This window comes from Vulpes lagopus, chromosome 7 (genome assembly GCF_018345385.1).
Source record: "Vulpes lagopus strain Blue_001 chromosome 7, ASM1834538v1, whole genome shotgun sequence".
Classification (NCBI taxonomy): Eukaryota; Metazoa; Chordata; class Mammalia; order Carnivora; family Canidae; genus Vulpes; species Vulpes lagopus.
The window spans coordinates 105,561,025-105,576,720 of record NC_054830.1 but is presented as its reverse complement, the minus strand read 5'-3'; the positions used below and the strand labels follow the sequence as shown (position 1 = coordinate 105,576,720).

The 15,696-nt window shown below is 40.8% G+C and overlaps 1 protein-coding gene across 1 annotated transcript; it reads left to right on the top strand.

Annotated features, from left to right (window-relative positions):
• The first annotated feature begins 568 nt into the window (after nucleotides 1-568).
• On the top strand, nucleotides 569-14,612 carry MLANA (melan-A). The gene is made up of 5 exons (XM_041764034.1): nucleotides 569-582; nucleotides 2,201-2,302; nucleotides 6,432-6,528; nucleotides 11,853-11,966; nucleotides 14,036-14,612. The coding sequence occupies exons 2-5, from the start codon at nucleotides 2,226-2,228 to the stop codon at nucleotides 14,102-14,104; spliced, it is 357 nt and encodes a 118-aa protein (XP_041619968.1). The 5' UTR covers nucleotides 569-582; nucleotides 2,201-2,225; the 3' UTR covers nucleotides 14,105-14,612.
• The last annotated feature ends 1,084 nt before the right edge of the window (nucleotides 14,613-15,696 follow it).

Genomic DNA, 15,696 nt, shown 5'->3' with positions numbered 1-15,696 from the left:
CAGAGAACATGAGTGGGGGGGAGGGGAGAAGCAGAGAGAGGGAGAAGCAGACTCCCTGTTGAGTAGGGAGCCTGACATAGGGCTTGATCCCAGAACCCTGAGATCATGACCTGAGCTGAAGGCAGATGCTTAACTGACTGAGCCACCCAGGCACCCCATAAATATTTTATTAGTAAAAATATGTCTCTTCCAGTAAGCAGGGCTTAATTATACTACAAAATGTTGCATGGGGCATAGTTATACTAAAAAATATTCATTGTTTTTCTGAAATTCAAATATTCGATATTTTTTCTGGCAATCCTATGAAGGAGTGACCAATATTTAAAATAAATGGCTTCTCTAGGAGGAAATCCTGAGACTGGGAAAAACAGAGGCCAGAATGAACAATGACTTTTTGAGTAGAGAAATGAAGGCAGTTTCTTTCATGCCAATTAAGCAATCATAGATGACCCTGTCAGAAATCCAAACTCATGACTAACATGGGACTGGAGACCAGGAGAAGCAATTTAAAAGATTAAGAGCCAAAGAAGCAATTGTCACACACAGAGCCAACCAACAGACAGAACAATCCCATCCAGGAAGGTAAGAGCATGGCTGTGTCCAAGAGAACAGGTTTTGGGGGATTCTGGTGGGCTCCTCCTCCCTCCCTCATTGCTTCACAGTGCTTGGCTAATAGCAAAATTTCTCCTCAATGTAAGTCTCCAGCTTCTGAGGGCTCATGAAGTCTCCTCCTAGATCCTGTTCCTAGACTGCCAAGAAGCAAAGCAGAGAACCAGGAAGAGCAGTTATTTAGGCTGCATCCTGCTTGTGATTCTGCTTGTGTATTCACTTGAAAGATTGCTTTTCTTGGTTTGGGATGAGGTACATTTGTTGTCCCTACACTGCAGAGGTTTACATAGATTTACAAAAACAATTTAATGCAGAATTGCGTTTCGTAGCTGTAATTTTGAACATAGGTCTCACCCCTACATCATTCACCTGAGGTGATCAGTGAGTTCAACTATAATTTCTTTTTTACAATAAAGAATGAAAATGTACACAGAAAATGCCCCAATAGAAAGGGTTCGTGTGGCAAATGCCCCACTCTGTTCTTCCACTTCTCTCCTATTGTTTTAAACAGGCTCATTTATATAATTCTATTATCAGATCTTTGAAAATCATAAGAATAAGAGAGAAGAAAAATGCACAATGACAATGAGAGAAGAAAAATCGCTGTTGGTTTTCAACCAGTACTCTTTAATCATGACCTCTGCAGTTCATGAGCTTTTTGTCTATTTGTTTGTATTATGGTTTTAAACTTTGTATTATATATATTCCATATTATGTATATTCTGTGTATGATACACATACATACATATTTAAGCCCTATTCATGAGACTTGAATGAAGGAGAAGCAGAAATTTATTTTAGCGGGAGGGAAACAAATAGACAAAGTCAGGTTATGGGAGTCCTTATCTTAGTTTGGGCAGGGTGAACATGGACAAGCCCAGGTATTTCCTTTGTTAGAAGGTGGACTTGGAGGATGCTGTGCTCAGCTACATACTCATATGTGATCATAACTGTCTATTTGACCAAAGATTGACATCAAATTAATACCTTTGGAGAGAAATAACTCCTTTTATTAACCAGTCTTCTGCCAGTGAAAGTAAGGAATGAATACAAATGCCTTTTGTGGAGGTGTGTGGATGACTAAGTTGTTAAGCATCTGACTCTTGATTTCAGCTCAGGTCATGATCTCGGGGTGGTGAGATGAAGCCTCACATGCAGCATGGAGCCTGCTTAAAATTCTTGCTCTCCCTCTCCCTCTCTCCTCTCACCTCTCTAAAAAAATACAAATAATAAAATGTCATCTTTAAAGAATGTATTTTGTTTCTCTATAAGCTTATGGTATACAGTAAATTGATAGGAAATGAAGAGCATTCCTCCCCCCCAAATAATAACTCAATTTCAAAGTTTTTGCTTTTGTTTGTAGTTTCTTCTTTGAACTCAATTTTCAGTTGTTGGAAGCAGTTAGAAACCTGAGCAATTACCACTGGATATCAATGAAATAAGCAGGTACAAATTCTCTCACAGAGAGAAACCAGAGGGTCCCAGCTATCATTAATGTTCATCTGGAGAGAGTTTTTTGTAGATATTTATGGAATGCTGTGCGAGGATGTTCTGAATGTGTTAAATGATGCCTGTTTGACTCTGCTATTAGGTGTTCTGTGGCCTTGCCCCACAAGATGCCAAGAGAAGAGGCTCACTTCATCCTTGGTTATCCCAAGAAGGGGCATAACCACTCCTACATCACAGCTGAAGAGTAAGTTCAAAATTGGATCCAGTGGGGTTTCCAGTTTGCCATTTGCAGACAGCCTGCTGATTTCCACAAGCGTATGTCTGTCAGTAAATCTCTCTAGTGTTCATTTCTCCAGAGATTAAAACCCTGGCAATGAGGTGATGGGACCCCATGTCCTACAAGGGGCTCACTCAAGCTTTTTTCTGAGGCCATACAGGCTAGGAGATAGGAATGATAAGAAGTTGGATCTTGGCATTTTTGGGGGGTCTGTATTCTTGGTTATTTGGCTTTCACTGTAGGTTCCCAGCTGGAAAACATCTGTCTGGGAGCAAGGTGACTCTTTCCTCAAGCTTTGTTCTGTCTCCTCCACTCGGGCTCCTGGAGGTGGCCTGTGGATAGAACAAAGGTGAGTTGCCAAAGAGCTAGTAAGAATGAAGGGCAGGTATGTGCAACTGCACTCTGACCCCGCTTGTTATTTCTGCATCATAGTTTTATTCTAAGGAAAGGTGTTTAAAAGTATGAATTAATTTAAAATAAATATTTATAGGATTCAGCATTTCTAAGTGCTAAGCAATGTATAGTCAGTCTAAGATGCTATACTTATCTTTGAAAAAAATTTTACAGTGTAGTGGAGAATTAGGCTCAAGAATAATTTTGGCAAGCATAAGTGCTGTAGTGGTAGGACAGGCTGCTGGGACACATTCTGCATGTACTAGAGTACACAAGAGTATGGTGCTCTAGATTGGGTTTCACCCTCTGAGTGAAGACTCCAACAGGACAAATAAGGTACCGGGTTTTTATTTGGACCATGTCTTAAGTGATCTAGTCAGAAATTCCTGCAAATTTGCTCTCCCTTGGGGAAGGAACTATTGAAAAATCTTTACTAGAATGAACTAGCAGGGGCAAGTAAGATATGGAACTCATTAAAGGCACTGAGGAAGACTTTAGGCTGGGAGCATTTCCTCAGAAGATGCCAGTGGGATTTTCTAACATCCCTGCATGGTCAGTTGGGAATGGGGAGATTTTCTGAAAAAATATCCCAAGAGTAAAAAATATATTCTTCGGGGTATGTTTAGAGTACACATGATATTAAGTAGGATGTTGTTTCAGTTTCTGTATGATGATTCAACAAACTGTATCTCTGTAAAACTTTAGTAAGAAGTGAGAGGGCATGCGTCACTCATGGAGGTTTTGTAAAATGCAGTTTCCCAGGCATTTCTGCCAGAGAGGCTGTTTTGGTAGGTCTAGAGGTGGGGCTCAGAGTTTGCACTTTAACATCCACCTCAGGTGACTCTGCTACAGGACGCATTTGGTGACACTCTAGAGAGTCCTGCCCAGCTGCAAACTGCATTATTTTGGTGTGTCTGGCATATCCTGATGTTTTCTAATCTATCAATCACTGAGTGTGTATGTGTGAATGCAATGTGACTGTGCATAAGGAACTGGAACAGAGCTCTGTCTGTGTTATGATATCCAAGGGGATAACCACAGCCTTGGTGGGTGAAATTGGAGCACAAGCATGCCAGGAATTGAATCAGCTGCCTTCAGTCACAAGAGCCCACTGAATGCTCCTTGTGACAGCTTCATATCAGGAAAGGGCGATATGGCAGGAAAGGCACTGGTTGGGTATCTTAGGCCAGTCACTGTGAATTCTGGTTCTGCCACTTACCACTTGTGCATCATTGGGCATTTTACCAGTTTAAAATTATGGGGATACCCGCTGTGACATGAACATCGTATCTACCTCAGAGGATTATTGTGAGGATGAAATAAAAGCCTATATGTGGGGTGCCTGGCACAATGCTTGGCACAAATCAGTGCTCAATGAAGGACAGAGTAGCTGCTAAGGTGGTGGTGATGTTGATGAGTCTCGGTAGGTCTCAGCTTCATGATCCACAAAGTGGGTGGACTGACCTGCATAATTAGGTCAGAGTTTTTATCCAGCACTGTCACCCAACTGGTTTAGAAATGGACAGGATAGACTTGATGCCTCAGCTGCCTTGAGAAGGAGGTGGTCAGGTAGTTGGTACAGGACAAAGATCTCTCCAGGAGAACCCTCAGCTATATTTTGATTCACCCTCAGCTGCTCAATCTCCTATATCACCCAGCTCTGCAGAACCCTTCTTTAGCAAGTCACAGCACTTTCCACTTTGATCATGTTGTGATGTAGAAAATCAGGCAGATGTTAGCTAATTGTTATACAGGGAAAGCACAGCTTTCAGACCTGTTTCCAGGGCCTTTGCAGTAACTAATCTTTCCCAGGGGCCACTGGACACAGGGCTCAAAAGGCTTGTTTGGATGCCCAGATTGCTCCTGCTGCTAAGGAGCAGAACAGTTTCAGTGATGCTACAACTTTGCTGTAGGTTCAGCTCAGACACTTCTCCTCATGATTGAGTCCCAATGCTCTATCTTTTAATAATCCATGCCTGGCTAGTTGGGAGGTGCTTACCTAATATCTGCAATCTCTGACTTCAAATGTCAGCTGGGGTCTCTGACATGGCAGCCAAGCAGGCTGGAGAGATCAGGCCTCTTGTCTCAGCATCCCCAGAGTTCTATCTCTAGCTCCATTCTGGAGCTAGAAATGTCTTTTCCAGATCACTTAGGTGATAACAGAGTAAGCAGCAAGGACTGACCTATCTGGTTTGGTCCTTGGTCATCCTGAACTGGATTCCTTGAGCAAGCAGAGGCCAGATAGGAGCTTGCCTAGCTGAATGTAAACATGAGTCAGATGTCCTGGGATACCCTAGCTGGGCTGGGCTCTGGTAACCCCATGCAATAGGTATAGTCTTGGATATCTCTAAATCCTGCAAGCTCTACTTCCATCCCTTCAGTCAAGATGTGCCAGTTCTAACCCTCGGTGGCTGCTTTAAATGCTCTCTCCTTCTCTTCATTACCTTTTCTTCATCTCCAACCAAAACCTGCTGTGTGGAAAGTTGTGGATCTCCTCATTCTCACTAGAGTGTCAATTCCCACAAGAGGTGAAAGTAACAGAGAATTAAGCGGTTAGGACAAAGGAAGGATGGATCTTTAAAGATGGTATTTCAGATCTTCAGTTCCAATTGCAAATGGAAAAAAATAATGATGTTGGAACTAGCATCATGCCCCAAATCCACATATTTATACATAATTATTTTAAAGAAGATATTAAATGGCTCATTAATTTTGCAGATGTGGATTTGTAATCACTCATAATTCATTTGTTCATTTTTTAAAATATGTTTGGCCATCCATCCAAATGCCTATTCATCCATCTATCCATCTTCAAGAAATATTTTTTGAAACACCAGAGTGCCTGACATTTTCTATGCATTGAGGACACAAATTGAAAACAAATCCCAAACCAAACAACTCATTTGGGAACTCCTTTCCTAGAAGAGACAGGTAGGCACACTGCCAATTACCACTGTAGGGCTGTTTATGAGAGAAGCCAGAATAGGTTGCCATCATCCTGGGAGGGGTGATGCTGAGTCTTTGAATGTGAATATATTAGTCATGGGCAAGGAGTGAGGGGAAGAGTTTCAGGCAAAGAGGACACAAACACAAATGAAACAAACTCAAGTTCAAATCCTGGCTCCATCTTGTGCTACCTCTTTATAACCATCAGCAAAGCACTTAACCTCTGAATCTATGTCCTCACCTGTGAAATGGGGATGATAAGTGGTGCCTACTTTACAGGGCTGTTGTGAGAATTAAATAATCTAATATATGTAAAATGTTCATCATAGCAATCTTAAGTTAATTTAAGTATCAATCCTTTTTGTGGACTGATAGTTGGGGGGGGGGGGGGAAACGCCCTGATGAAAAGAAAAGATAACTCAGTCTCTGTAAATACATTGTTCACATATGGGTTAGTTGCTCCTGCACCTCTTGTGCCTGGAACTGGGATGGTTAGGCCATGCCAGTTAGCACTACTTATGTGGGCACACATCGGAGAGGCTCCTAAAGAAGCTCCTGTCCCTTGACACAGGTGCTGGAGGTTGGTGGGTGTTCAGTGTGGGGTCAGGTGGGGTGGGGGTGGGAAACTACTTGGGAAATGGAACATGTGGCTTTGGGATGGGAAAGCTCCTGTGAAGATTGAAGACTGATGCATGATTCATCACAATCTAGAACAAGGTTTCTGTACCCAGATGGATTTGTTTATCTCTTGGGCCAGGGCTGCAGGGATTGGAATCTTGACAGTGATCCTGGGAATTTTGCTGCTCATTGGCTGTTGGTATTGTAGAAGACGAAGTGGATACAGAAGCTTGAGGGTTAGTAAACTTTCTGCTGCTGGGATCCCTCCAGATCCAGGACACCCTTGCCCTTCTTTCTCTGAATTTCTGGGGAGTAAGATAACATTCTTATGATCACCTTTAACTCTCATTTCTGGTTCTGACGAGTCTTTCTCTTCTTCTTGCAGCTTTTCCTTTGCTTTTGCCTAGACATGAACTCCAACCAGAAACTTGGCCCACCTCTTTGGTTTCACTCACAGCAAACTTAAATGCTGAGCACTGATAATTTGTGGAGCCCAGGGGTAGGGGTTCTGATCCTTTTGCACAGCAAACAGCAGCATGTGAGTTGCTCCAGGTCTTATCAATCATCCTGAGGATTCTCAGGGGTTCTGTTCCTCCATTTAGTGGCTGCTCATCTCACCTTGCTGCTTTACTCCTTTCCTCCCAGCTTCCCTGGGAGTTCCAAGTTCTTCTAACTCTGTTATACCAAGCATTTAGCATAAGTAGGACCTATCCAGGCATCAGTACAATAAGTAAACCATCCACCCCTCAGCAGCACAAAGGACCACTGGGTTATTAACAAGGTCCATTCTCTTTTGATGGCCAATGTAGTTTTGACAGAATTTTTTCTTCTTTACCCATATGAGCAGGAAGCTAACAAATTACACAGTCTAGTCTTAGTGTAGCAGTGTCTTCCATAAATGGGAAACATCAACTGAGTTGCTAAACTATAAGAACTACAAGTTTCACTTCAAAGCGGGGTAGCACCTTAGGTCTTAAGCATCCAGAGGCATTATCCATTGTGAGCAGTGGAATGAAAAAAGAATTGCAATTTCTCTCTCCCCTTCCCCCTCCTTCCTTTTCTCTCTCCCTCCCTCCCTCCAGCTTTCCTCCCCCTCTCTCTTTCATTACACATCTGAAAACTGAGTTGATACATAATGGAATAAAAGTATCTTTACAAAAGATGTTGGAAAGTCCCATTGCTCACTCAGCAATTTAGGCAAAATGGTTGTGTGGTGGAGGGGAGGATTGGTGTAGGTGGGGATTTGGAGTTTGGCAGTCTGAAGAGGAGTAGAGGAAGGTGAGAGCTCTAGCTTTGACTTCTTCTCCTTGTCAGGAAGTTTGGGCAGTCCCAAGTGTCCTTTTCCTAATGCCCATCTTGCCAGAGTGCCCCAAATACAAATCATAAAAGACATAGCAGGTTTGGGGGATGACACAGAAACTGAGCAGTAGCCCTTCAGTATACTGACATTTAGCAGAAAGGAGAATCGCGGAGTCTGAATAAGATTCCAAACCAAGTACCATAGGAAAGCTTTGGGCTAAGAGGTTTAGAGATGGACCTTGCGCTCATATGATACCTCATTTGGGCTGTCCACAACAGATTAGGGAGGGACATTGCCTTCTGACACAGAACTCCATTTGTGCCTCTAGCATGGAGTTAACATTGTCTTGTAATTGGTTATTTACTTTTTGCTTCTTTCACTCCTTTTCTTTCCCCCACATATGAACTGGGACCAGAGAATATTTCTTAGACATCTTTGTACCTCCAGTGCCTGGAATATAGCAGCCACTCAATTATATGGCATCAGCATTTGGTCTCATTGTCACTGACTTGCTTGGTGACCTTAGATTTTAACTTCCCTGAGCCTCATTTGCTCTATTCTATACCTAGGCACATGTGATGTGTCTTTATTCAATATATATTTTCTTCTATATTTTTATTTAATTCTGTGCTTGTATACAAAAACACATAATAGTTTAGTCTTTTAAGGAATAAAAGCTCTACAAACTCAATGTGTTAGTACCCTAAATGTCCACAACTACTAGCTTGATGCTTCTGGACAAAAATACAATTTTTTTTCACTTTCTGCTTCAACACTCTCATCTTAAATTTAATTAAACTATAATAGGCAGTCTTTAATGTCATAAGCTCAGACACTATGGACATTTTGCTTAGTAAGGTTCAAGTTCAACCTACCATGTCTCCATTCCTCTAGGTCTAGATCAGTGATTTATAGAGTTTCTGGAATTTTTATGAGATGGAGCTGTGTTTAAATTCTCTGGTTCTCATGTCATCTAAAAATGCTGTCATTTATTTTTTAAAATTATATTAAAATCTCGTTTTGAGACTTAGTCTTGAAAAGCTGGGTTGGAATCCGTAGTTTAAGAAACTTAGGCAAAACTATGTACAATAGTGCACTGAATACTGCATTTAATTACATAATTACCTCCCTGCCTCTCTTTGGAGGTTTCCCCCCTTTCTTTCTTTCTTTTCTTTCTTTAAATAGGCTCCACACCCAACATGGCCCAGTCAATTAAGTGTCTGGCTCTTGTTCTCACCTCAGCTACTGATATCAGGGTCAAGAGTTCAAGTCCTCCATTGGACTTTGCACTGGGCATGGAGCTTACTTAAAAAAATAACAATGGTAAGCCAAAGGACACAAATGACAATAAATGCAAATTTCAGACACCTGAGTTTTAAGCTTTGAAATGTTTATTTCCCCACTTTTTCTGAACAGAGAATGGTAGCAAGATTGGTTGGAATTAAGATCTCCTAAAATGTCTCCACTGACTCACAATTCCCTTTAGCCCCAAAAAACATCTTTTGAAAGATTGCTTTTAGTTGCAACTTGCTTCTGCAGGAAGATGAATTGTAAGGGGATGAAAGTTGTTTTTTGCATTTACCAACTTTATCCTTTCACCTGGAGGTTTAAGACATAATGCTTTTTTGATTCTTGGAGAAGAATTTTGAGGACCCCCTTGACAGCTCAATTTATATTCATGTTTCATATGTTGTGTTTCTCAATGGTCAGGGGCCCCTGCACTCATATCCGGAGCTCTTGCTAAAATGCAGATTCTGGGACCCTCTCTGATGGTAAGACCCAAGAAGCTGCCTTTTAAAATGCATGCTAAAGTTTTAATGCAAATGCAAAGAACTAGCAGTGAGCTGAGTAGATCATACTCCTACCCCATGGCAAGTGAGAAATTTACAAAACAGAAAAACAACAACAGTGATAATTAAGGTAAAGGGAGAAAATTCATTGAATACTTTACCTGCAGTATATTGCTGGGACTTGGGAAGAAAACAAACTTTGCGCATCCTTAAGTCAAGACCAGGCCCTGTGTATATATCCTTCCAGGGGGTAGCATCAATATTAATTTCAGACTAGAGTTTAGGAAAACTACCTTTTTACAGACTGAAGACTGTGTAGTTATCAGCCCCAATCCATGTCTGGCCTCACCTCAGTGATGTTCCAAACACTTCACTTTGGGAAACCTACCTTGATGCCCTCTTCCAACCTAGTAGACTCCAGTGATCAATCACAGTCCTCAGAGAAGCCTGAAGAGCTGCTCAGCATCCACACAGCCTCCCTGATCCAGCCTGTCTTGGCTAGTACCACAGAGTGTATGCTGCGAATGCCCTACTGTCTGGATTTAGCTCACTGATATGATTAGGTCTGTATTTTAAGAAATTGAATTAGGTGCCAACATTTAAAAGTAACAGTTTACATAAAAATCTTGATCTCTAGTTTGTTTTTTAAAAAATCAAAGATCTGGCAAAAACTGTTAGCTGCACAGTGATTGTCCCTTTAGATAAGATATACTCCTTCCTTTCCTGTTGTCCCCACCTGGCCCTCTGATGCATATGCATTATCTGCCCAGTCCTTCTAAGGATCTAAGTATAGCTGGGTCACCCAGGTGCGGGCAATAGGGAAGTGCTCTATGTGCAGAGTGGTGGTTCTCCATGTGGCCCTGGATGAGCGGTTTTGACACTATCACCTGGGAACTTGTTAGAAATGCAGATAATGGGCCTTACCCTAGATCTACTGTGTCAGAAATCCTGGATGTGGGCCCAGCAATCTGTGTTTAACAAGCCCTCAAGTGATAGAGATGCATGCTAAAGTTTGAGAACCACCATTGTGGAGAATTTGATAATAATAAAAGCAACTAAAATCCGCTTTTTATTATGACAGTGTGCCAGCAATTTAAACTATGTCAGTGATGAAATGCTCCATCTCACCACAGTACATCACTCCTGAAGTCCCCATTTGGGTATGTCTCTGTCCTCCACAATCTGCTGTCATTCTCTTCTAGGGATGGAGAATATCACCCCAAAACCTGTGCAAATCACCAAACTGAGCTCTCACCCACCCCTTCCTACAGTGACTCAGGGTGTGTAACTTCACCTTAGGTAGACTTATGTTGCAACTTGACTTGGAAGCTCAGGCTACCACAGCATTCCTACCACAACATGTGTATTTGTTTAAATGCATATGCATAGTGTTTAAGATATTTTGCTGTCATTACAGGGAAGGCAGAAATAGGCAGTGAGTCCCTGCTGCCAAGTTTCTCATATGCTTGTCCTCGCTAGTTTGATCATCTCCACTCGCAATCATTCTCTGAAATTCTGGGTCACCTGGGTGGATCAGTTAAGCATCTGTCTTTGGCTCGGGTTGTGATCTCAGGGTCCTGGGATTAGGCCCTATATCAGGCTCCCTGCTCAGCAAGGAGTCTGCTTCTCCTTCTCCTTTTGCCTCTCACTCCACTTGTATGCTCTCTCTCAAATAAATAAAATATTTTTTTTAAAAAAAAAATCATTCTCTGAGGTTCAGTGTTCAGATTCATTCTTTTTCTCCTTCCCTTTAAAAATATTCACTGACTGGGGGCAGCCTGGGTGGCTCAGCAGTTTGGCACCACCTTCAGCCCAGGGTGTGGTCCTCGAGACCCTGGATGGGGTCCCCATCAGGCTCCCTGCATGGGGCCTGCTTCTCCCTCTGCCTGTGTCTCTACCTCTCTCTGTGTGTGTCTCTCATGAATAATAAAATCTTAAAATTATATATATATATATATATATATACACACATATATATATATATTCACTGACTAACTAATGGGTGTCAGGTGCCATATTAAGTGCTTAACCTTTAGTTTTAACTTCTACAACTCTGAGCGGTAGGTGGCATTCATATTAAAGATGCAAACACTAGAATTCAGAGAAGTAAAGTGACTAGCCTGAGGACACATTGCAGGTAAGTGGCAGAACCAAGATTTAAAAACCCATTCTTGGGGCACCTGGGTGGCTCAGTGGTTGAATGTCTGCCTTTGGATCAGGTCATGATCCTGGGGTCCTAGGATCCAGTCCTGCATCAGGCTCCCCAAGGGGAGCCTGCTTCTCCCTCTGCCTGTGTCTCTGTCTCTCTCTCTGTGTCTCTCATGAATAAATAAACTCTTTTACAAAAATAAACCTATTCTTAAAAAAATAAAAACACCTATTCTTAAAAATAACTTCAGTTTTCTTCTCTTTTCTTACAGAACTCCATTCTTTTTTCTCACCCACTGACCTTCATGTATTCACATTTCAGGACAAAAGTATTCATGCTGGCACTCAAAGTACCTTAACAGGAAGATGTCCACATGAGGGTTTTGGTCACCAGCACAGCAAACTGCCTTTTCAAGAGAGTAATTGTGAACTTGTGGTAGGTTGAGATCCTGCATCTTGGTGTTTATTATGTGGCTGCTTTTTTTTTTTTTAAATTTTTTAATTTATTTATGATAGTCACAGAGAGAGAGAGAGAGAGAGAGAGAGAGAGGCAGAGACACAGGCAGAGGGAGAAGCAGGCTCCATGCACTGGGAGCCTGATGTGGGATTCGATCCGGGGTCTCCAGGATCGCGCCCTGGGCCAAAGGCAGGCGCCAAACCGCTGCGCCACCCAGGGATCCCATGTGTGGCTGCTTTTAATTCCAATGAATAAAATTATTCCAACTTAAGCAAGGGCAATGTGTATATATGTAATGCTATTGAACTCTACACTTAAAATGATTAAAATGGTAAATTTTATATTATCTGTATTTTACCATAATAAAAAATCAAACAATAACATAAAAAAAAAAAGATGGAAGCACAGAGATTTTCTTAAATTGTGTCCTGTCATAGCCAGATTTTCCAGGGTCCATGATGAGATCCCTTACATATGTAAGATCCAAAGAAAGAACTCAATTCGGAATATAGTATTTTTTTGTCTTATGTCTTTTTTTATGTCTTATTTGCCTTTTTCTGAATGTAGATATATATATATATATATATATTTGTATTTTTTTTATTGGACTTCCATTTGCCAACATATAGTGTAACACCCAGTATTCATCCTGTCAAGTGCCCCCCTCAGTGCCCATCACCCAATCACCCCATCACCCTGCTCACCTCCCTTTCCACCACCCCTTGTTCTTTTTCTAGAGTTAGGAGTCTCTCATGTTCTGTCACCCTCACTGATATTTCCTGCTCACTCTCTCCACTTTCCCCTTTATTCCCTTTCACTATTTTTTATATTTCCCAAGTGAATGAGACCATATAATGTTTTACCTTCTCTGATTGACTTACTTCATTCAGCATAATACCCTCCAGTTCTATCCACGTTGAACCAAATGGTGGGTATTTGTCATTTCTAATGGCTGAGTAATATTCCATTGTATACATAGACCACATCTTTATCCATTTGTCTTTCGATGGACACCAAGGCTCCTTCCACAGTTTGGCTATTGTGGACATTGCTGCTATAAACATTGGGGTGCAGGTGTCCCAGCGTTTCACTGCATCTGCATCTTTGGATGTAGATATATCTAAGGGAGGAGGAAAAAAAACATCTGTTATTAATTGTATAAGCTGTGCAGTCTAACAGAGTAGCCACTGGCCACATGTGGCTATTGAGCACTTGTAACATAGTAGTTTAAATTAAGATGTGCTAATACATACTGGATTTTAAAGACTTAGTCTGAAGAAAAGAATATAAATAATTCATTAATGATTTTTATATCAATTACATGTTGATAATATTTTGACATGTGGGATTAAATAAAATATATTATGAAGATTAATTTTACCTGTTTGTTTTTATTTTTGTAATATGGCTACTAGAAAATTTAAAACCAGATATATGGTATACTGTGTTTTCTATTTCTATACTCTATACAGCACTGGTACAGATGCAGTATATTTTAATGGTTGAAAGAACAGACTCTGGAGCCAAATTACTGTGAAGTTGTGTGACCTTGGACAAGTGACTTGACCTCAGTTTTCCAACCTGTAACATAAAAACAATGAAAATACTCCTAGAATTGTTGTAAACATTAAATGAAAGCCTAACACATTGTGCTGTACTGATAATAGCACTGGCCTTTAGACCCAACTACAGAGATCTATATATATGGTATATATGTATATTAGTGGCTTTAAACAGTGTTCAAGAATTCACTATTTAGGGCTTGGGACTTGTACTGACAAGAATAATGAAGATATAAATAAGTTTTTGAGATTTTGGAAAGGCCATTAGCTCTATTTTTCTCTGCTCTTCCCCCTCCTGCTATTTCAGCTTACACACTTATGAAATTTAACAATGATTATCTTGTTGGGTGGGAATTAGATGCAAGCACTTACAAGGTTCAGTCCAGAGAAGTAGTATACATATGATGCTGACCACTAACTTTACCCCTCTTCCAGAAACCTCTGCACTGTTGCCAAGCCCATACTCTCCCTTTCTCATTTTCACAGGTTCCCAATGCACCACCTCCCTATGAGAAACTCTCAGCAGAACAGTCATCACCACCTTATTTGCCTTGAGAATGCCAAGAGGTGCTTAAATGATTTCCTTCACTCTTCTGCTGGATTTTAATGTGGATACCTGATGTTCTGCTTCAGAATACCATAGAAACAGTGTACATTATCTCTAATACTAAGCTTGTTGTTAAATTCTTAGTAGAGCAACTAGCAATACTAATTGAAGGAATGATGAGAAATATTAAAGTGGAAAAAATTTTGTCAACTAACGTTGTAATGCCTGATACAATTTATGCTAGTACTAATTCTAATAAATCTATGGTGTTATTATCTGAATTTAAATTTAAATATGTGTTCTGGGGATTATTCAGTTTTTTTAGTTGAAATTTGGCTAATAACTAACAAACTACTATGCTGATTTTTGAAGAAACAATCTTTTGACCAACATGAACTCTAACAGAATTGTTGCAGATGAGTCTGTGCCATGGAGTATTCACAAAGGATACCTCTACAGGTTTAAGACAAAGAGCTCGCGATGCCTGGGTGGCTCAGTAGTTGAGCGTCTGCCTTGGGCTTAGGGCATGATCCCAGAGTCCCAGGATTGAGTTCCACTTCTGGCTCCCTGCAGGGAGCCTGCTTCTCCCTCTGCCTATGTCTCTACCTCTCTCTCTCTGTGTCTCCCATGAATAAATAAATGAAATCTTTAAACGAACAAACAAGCAAACAAAAAACCAGAGTTGATTGACCTACCAAATTATAGTCAGATTCATCTGATCAGTAAAGTGTCAATAATGGCTGTTTGTGAATCAGTGGCATTTCTATACACTAACAATGAAACTGAAGAAAGGGAAATTAAGGAGTCATTCCCATTTACAATTGCACCCAAAAGCATAAGATACCTAGGAATAAATCTAACCAAAGAAGTAAAGGATCTATACCCTAAAAACTACAGAACACTCCTGAAAGGAATTGAGGAAGACACAAAGAGATGGAAAAATATTCCATGTTCATGGAGTGGAAGAATTAATATTGTGAAAATGTCAATGCTATGCAGGGCAATTTACACATTTAATGCAATTCCTATCAAAACACCTTGGACTTTCTTCAGAGAGTTGGAACAAATCATCTTAAGATTTGTATAGAATCAGAAAAGACCCCGAATAGCCAGGAGAATATTGAAAAAGAAAACCAGAGCTGGGGCATCACAATGCCGGATTTCTAGTTGTACTACATAGCTGTGGTCATCAAGACAGTGTGGCACTGGCACAAAAACAGACACCTAGATCAATGGAACAGAATAGAGAACCCAGAAATGGGCCCTCAACTCTATGGTGAATTCATCTTTGACAAAGCAGAAAACAATATCCACTGGAAAGAGGACAGTCTCTTCAATAAATGGTGCTGGGAAAATTGGACAGCCACGTGCAGAAGAATAAAACCAGACCATTCTCTTATACCCTACACAAAGATAAACTCAAAATGGATGAAAGATCTAAATGTGAGACAAGATTCCATCAAAATCCTAGAGGAGAACACAGGCAACACCCTTTTTGAACGTGGCCACAGCAACTTCTTGCAAGATACATCTATGAAGGCAAGGGAAACAAAAGCAAAAATGAACTATTGGGACTTCATCAAGATAAAAAGCTTCTACA

Coding starts and splice junctions, on each gene's coding strand:
- MLANA (XM_041764034.1), top strand. CDS start 2,226: ATGCCAAGAGAAGAGGCTCACTTCATCCTTGGTTATCCCAAGAAGGGG. Junction 6,529..11,852: donor GTGGATACAGAAGCTTGAGG/GTTAGTAAACTT, acceptor TTCACATTTCAG/GACAAAAGTATTCATGCTGG. Junction 11,967..14,035: donor AGAGTAATTGTGAACTTGTG/GTAGGTTGAGAT, acceptor TCATTTTCACAG/GTTCCCAATGCACCACCTCC.